Source organism: Cebus imitator, unplaced genomic scaffold (assembly GCF_001604975.1).
Source record: "Cebus imitator isolate Cc_AM_T3 unplaced genomic scaffold, Cebus_imitator-1.0 Scaffold555, whole genome shotgun sequence".
Classification (NCBI taxonomy): Eukaryota; Metazoa; Chordata; class Mammalia; order Primates; family Cebidae; genus Cebus; species Cebus imitator.
The window spans coordinates 446,237-452,007 of record NW_016107870.1 but is presented as its reverse complement, the minus strand read 5'-3'; the positions used below and the strand labels follow the sequence as shown (position 1 = coordinate 452,007).

At 67.4% G+C, this 5,771-nt stretch overlaps 1 protein-coding gene across 1 annotated transcript in view; it reads left to right on the top strand.

Moving 5' to 3' along the window:
* The first annotated feature begins 1,632 nt into the window (after positions 1 to 1,632).
* EEF1A2 (eukaryotic translation elongation factor 1 alpha 2) overlaps positions 1,633 to 5,771 on the top strand; it is a 10,950-nt gene continuing 6,811 nt past the window's right edge. The window contains exons 1-3 of the mRNA XM_017515695.1: positions 1,633 to 1,881; positions 3,061 to 3,274; positions 4,798 to 4,977. Coding sequence (XP_017371184.1) covers positions 3,131 to 3,274; positions 4,798 to 4,977 — 324 coding nt within the window. The 5' untranslated portion in view covers positions 1,633 to 1,881; positions 3,061 to 3,130. The remainder of the gene's footprint in view (positions 1,882 to 3,060; positions 3,275 to 4,797; positions 4,978 to 5,771) is intronic.

Below are 5,771 nucleotides of genomic sequence, written 5' to 3'. Positions count from 1 at the left end.
ACAGGTGCTGTGGGGAGGACGCCATGTTCCACTCTCAGGGGCCACTCCTGTGGGTGGCAAGACCCCCCCCAGCACATGTGAGCCCCCAGCACTGCTGTGGGTGAGCCGGCAGCCAGGGGGGAGGGGTGTCTGGAAAAGGTAGCCCAGAGTCCTGGTGGTCCTTGGGGGAGTGGGGTGGACATCCCAGGGATCCCAGCCTCCTGCCCACTGTGATCCCCCCCCGCTGGGGCCAGTCAAACACCTTCAGCAAGCCTGCCCACCAAATTCTGGGCTAACCTTCGGCTGCAGGGGAGGCGTTAAATATAGAGACCAGCTGGGTGGGGTGGGGTGGGCCTTGCTTTCTCGCCAGGCGGTTATTTTTATTCCTGGCTCCTGTTTGATGGCATCAGCAGCACTCGGAAGTGCTGGGGCATCTGGCAGCCTTCCCTGCCGCCCCTCCTGCCTGTGGCCCTGGACTCCTATGAGGCGATGCAGCCACAGACCAGTGTCCTCCTGAGAGGCCCTCTCCATGGGCTGGGGAGAACTGCTTGGCCCCAGCCACTACCCTGGGCCCCCGCCTTTCCTTCCTCCTCACACCTGCCAGTGGGCCAGGCAGGAGTCTGGGCTCTGGGGATCCCCATGGCTTTGCCCAGCAGCAGGTGCTGGGCTGGACCTGGTGCCTCCATGTCTGCATCCAGTGGGCACTCAGGGCTGAGAGGACAGGTGCCCGGGCTCTGCCCCCACTCAGCACACCCCTCCTGAGACTGCGCTGGCAAGAAGATCTGAGTCGGGGGCAGGGGCAGTGTGAGGGGGAAGACATGAACACCCGGGTGAGGTGACACAGTCTTGGGGTCTGGGAGGAAGTCCCTGATCCTGATCTCCATGCAACACATGGTGGCCACGTCCCCTCCTCACTGACCACACTGGGCCACGTCCCCTCCTCACAGCCCACGCTGGGCCACGTCCCCTCCTCACAGCCCACGCTGGGCCACGTCCCCTCCTCACTGACCACGCTGGGCCACGTCCCCTCCTCACTGACCACGCTGGGCCACGTCCCCTCCTCACTGCCCATGCTGGCATTACCCATGTGCTCAGGACCTCAGGGACTCCCCACTTTCTACAGAGTGTGGCCGGGTCTTAGGCATTCTGATCTCATATGAGGACCAGCTGTAGACCCAGGGGTGCAGCCAGGTGGGGCGCTGGGCGGGGGGCCTGGGTGTCTGGACCTGACTCCCGCCCTTGGCTGGCGCTGTTTCCCAGCAGCGGCTGGCGGTAGGTGCACGGGGAGGGGAGTGTCCCTGCAAGGTGTCCGTGGGTCTGGGAGCGGGCTTCCAGCGTTCCCGGCCTGCTGGGAGCCCGGGGTCTCGGGGGAGAGTGGTTCTGGGCCGAATCTGCCGGCAGAGGCTCTGGCCTGTCAGAGCGCGCCCAGGAGGGCAGGCCCATGAGCACAGGGGCTGGAAACCAGCAGATTCCGGGGTTCTACCCGGAGGCCTGAGCCCCCGACCTCATCAGGGAGAGCCCCCGGGCCCGGGCATCCCCCGAGAGCAGGGCCTGGGAGCGGCCGTAGACCCAGGCCGGGCTCCCGGGCAGCGGGGCACCTGCTCCCGCCCCCACCTCCCGGGCCGCCGCGCTCCCCTCGCCGCCTCCATCCTCCCGCGCCGCCGCCGCGCGCTCCTCCCGGCCCCCGCGCCCGTCCCCGCGGCCCGCGCCGCCCGCATCCCCCCGCGCCCCGCCCCGCCCGCGCGCGTCCGCGTCCGCCCGCCCCGCCCCCCGCGCGTTCCGCAGTGCCGTGCTGCAGGGCGCGGTGCACTGCGCCGCCACCGTCAATAGGTGGACCCCCTCCCGGAGATAAAACCGCCGCGCCGGCGCCGCCAGTCCCTCTGGCTGAGACCTCGGCTCCGGGTAAGGACGCTCGGCCCCCGCCCCGCCCCCGCCGGACGCCGAGGGCCCCCCGGGGCCGGTCCTGGGCGCAGAGGGCCGCCGGCCCCGCATCCGCCCCGCGCGCCCGGATTCCGGCTCCTGGGGGTCCCCGCCTTGGCCGCGCTGGGCCGGGGCGGGGGTTGGGGGGCTGCGGGCCGGGTCCTGGGCGGCGATCGCCCTGTAGCCTTGACCTTGGGGCCGCGGGGACCCTGCGGCCGGGGCGATGGGGTCCGGCCTCGGGGCGCTGGGCCAGAGGACGCGGAGGGAGGCGGTGAGACCTGGGGGCCCTCCCCACCCCCACCTCCACCCCCACCCGTGCTCCCACCCCAGGGTTTCCCTCCTCCAGCCGCCTGTCCCCAAGGGGCACTGTGGGTTTCCCCACTGACCTCTGCGATGGGATGGGGCTGTGACCCAGGGCTCTGACCAGAGAGGAGGGGAGGGAGGGTCCCCTGATGCCCCCACGGGGCTGACGGCATCTCCACCTGGCACTTGCTCGGATTGGCTGGGCAGGGTCCTCCCTCCTCTGGCTGGAACAGGGACCCCCACCTCCTGGCCACTGTCTGCCCCTGTGAGAGTCTTGGGGGGGGTCGAGCTATTCTGGGTCCCTAATCTGGGCAGCGCATCTCCGTCGGGGCTCTGGTCCAGCCTGCCCGGCAGGGATGAGGGGAAGATGGCGTCGTCCTTTCCTGAGGAGGGGAGTGGGGAGCAGTGGCCGTCTCTCCCGGGTGGCAGTGGGTGGGGGTGGGGCGCAGTGTCCCTGGCCCTGCCCGGGGAGGGGAGTGAGCATGGAGGACAGGGCCCTGGAGCACTGGGCAGGTGACTCATCACCCAGCTCTGCTGGTCACGGGCGCACCCAGCCGGGCGCTGTGTGGTCCCTCCAGAACGGAGGCTAACCCCTTCGCAAGGACGGGACGAGGGCTCCAGTGCCCAGTTATTTACAGCAGATGGGGCTGTTGGGGCTCACGTGTGGGGTGGGGGCAGGGCACAGCCTCTATTGGCCCCTGCCAGGCCCAGCAGGGTGGTGGGGGGACTCTTCCCTCCCCAACAAACATGGGGGCTTGCTTTGTGGGTAGGGACATGGGCCCAGCCTGGCCAGGACAGTCTCTGCGGGTCTCCCCAGGGCTTCTCACCACCTGTCTCCCCCCACCACTGGCCCCACAGAAACACTGCAGCTCCCCTCGCACTGAGCCAGAGCACCCCGGGTCCCGCCAACCCCTCACACTCCAGCAGAATGGGTAAGGAGAAAACCCACATCAACATCGTGGTCATCGGCCACGTGGACTCCGGCAAGTCCACTACCACGGGCCACCTCATCTACAAGTGCGGGGGCATTGACAAGAGGACCATTGAGAAGTTCGAGAAGGAGGCGGCTGAGGTGAGTGTGGGGGCTCTGCTCTTCGTCCCCTGGGAAGGAGCCCGCCAACTCCCGAGGTGGCCAGGCTTGGCATCTTCCCAGCCCCAGGCCATGTGGCTCAGGTGACCTCCTCCGGGGCAGGAAGGACCCCCGCTGTGGGGCACTCAGGCCTCAGAGGGGCCAGTGGGGCAGCCTCTCTGGGGGGAGCTTGGTGGGGGAGGGGTGGCCATCGAAGTGCCAGTCTTGCCCTGTGGTGAGGGAGGTGGCCTGGGAGGGTCTGCAGCCCACGTTGGGCTGGGGCTGAGGACCCTGGAGCCTTGCCCCCTTCCCCCCAGTGCCAAGGCTGGGGCTGGGGGTGGTGCTGCCCTCACTTGTCCCAGGGCCCTGCCAGGACACACAATGCTATTAATAGCTGATTGATGGGCAGCCAGCCCGTCTGCTCCATTTTCTTTGCTGGGCTGTGGAGGCTGCTGTCTGGGGCGGCCCTGGGGTGGGGGTCCTGAATGGGGTGGCCCCCCGGCTGACCTTCTGAAGCAGCTCCTCTTTCGTGGCTGAGATGGTGGTGGGGGGCGGCCATGAGTAGGGGTCTGTTCTGTGGTTCCCCACCCCCCCACTCAGGGCTCTGGGGAGAACCCCACTTCTGGGAGGGCCTGTGGGAGCTCTCACCTGGATGATGAGTGGGAGGGCAGTTGCTGTCCTGGGCTGAGCCTCTGCCCTGGGGGTTGGGGCGCTCTGAGCCGCACCCGTTTAGGCTGGGAACCTGCATCATTCTTTACCTGGCCTCATCGGGAGGAGGCGGGGGTTTTGGAGCCGCTGGTTCAGGCCCTAGCAGGGTCTTGTCTGGGTCCCCTTCAGGCTGGGCAGCATCCTGGAGGGCAGAGTCCTGTGTCTTTGAGGCCCTGGAGGGGAGCTCTGCCCGGCTGAGTAGTGATGGCAGCTGCTGCCCTGACCGCAGCCCATCCCCAGCTGTGGGGGTCTCACTGGCTGAGGCCCCCCTGCTTCCCCTGTTTGACAGAGCGAGGAAGGGGAGGGGAAGCCTCAGAGACACCAGGAGGCTGGGGCAGCAGGAAGGAGCTGTACGGCCAGGCCCTCCTCCTGACCTCATTCCACTGTCCTTTCTCCTTACCTTTAAACAAATAACACAGAGAGTTATTTATCTGAAAGCCCCCAACACGGTGGTGTTATTGGCCTCTGGCTGAGGAAGGGATCTGGCGGTGTCCGCAGCTTCAGATAAAGGGGAGCCCTCGCCGGGGAGGGGTTTATCCCGTCTGGCGGCTTCGTTCTGACGGAGTGACTCCCAGGCCCTCGCGCCACCTGCTGGTGGACGTGCGTGGCCGCGCCCGTTAGGAGGCGGTGGGGAGGCCGGCCCTAGGGGCAGGGTCTGGGTGTGGGGCTGGCGTCCCAGGACCCCGGCGGGGAGCAAGGGGGTGCTGGAACCCATCTCCCGTCTCTCCTGCCCGCTGGGCGGTGACGAGCAGCTCCTGCCGCCAGGGGCTTGGGTCCCGGGTCGCGCCCTCAGCCGTGACCCCCGTGACCCGCTCCAGATGGGGAAGGGATCCTTCAAATATGCCTGGGTGCTGGACAAGCTGAAGGCGGAGCGTGAGCGGGGCATCACCATCGACATCTCCCTCTGGAAGTTTGAGACCACCAAGTACTACATCACCATCATCGACGCCCCCGGCCACCGCGACTTCATCAAGAACATGATCACTGGCACGTCCCAGGTGGGCGGGGTACAGCAGCTGGGGCTGGGGGAGCGGCCGCTGTACCCCTTCAAAGACACTGGGGGGCCCTGGGGTCACCCTGGGGTGGTGGGGACCCCTCAAGTGTGCCACTCTCATCCATCCGGGGTCAGAGCTCCCCAAGAACAAATCTAGTGCCTGTGAGGACACCCGGCCAGTGTCAGAGTTCCCAGGTAGACGGGAAGATGTGGGCATGGACACACGTTCATAGACAGAGGGGCTCGAGGCCAAGATGGGGGGCGTGAGCAGTGGGCAGAGGTGCCACCAGCCAGGCCCAGACTGGATGACATTTTGGAGCACTCACAGAGACGCACAGACACCCCAGACACGGTGCCCTGCAGACACCAGCACCTCCAAACTGCTTTGATAACTATGACCTCAATCTGTCCTCAAATGAGGAACAGGACCAGAGAGGTGGAGTGGCTTGTCCAGGGGCACAAAGCTTATTGGTGGTGAAGCCGGGACTGAACCTCAGTCCCCTGACCCAGGGCCTGGTGATGAGGCCCCCGAACTGCCCTTGAGGCAGGGACCCCCATGTCTCCTTCCCCAAGTCCCCAGTGGGCTGCTCAGGTCCCAGCCCACTGCCTGGATAAACCTGGGAGTGAGGTGAAGCTGGGCTTGCTCCATCCCCTGCCAGGCAGGTGCAGCTGGGCTCACTTCGTTCCCCGCCGGGCAGGTGAAGCCGGGCTCACTGCGTCCCCCGCCGGGCAGGTGGGGCCGGGCTCACTGCGTCCCCCGCCGGGCAGGTGGGGCCGGGCTCACTGCGTCCCCCGCCG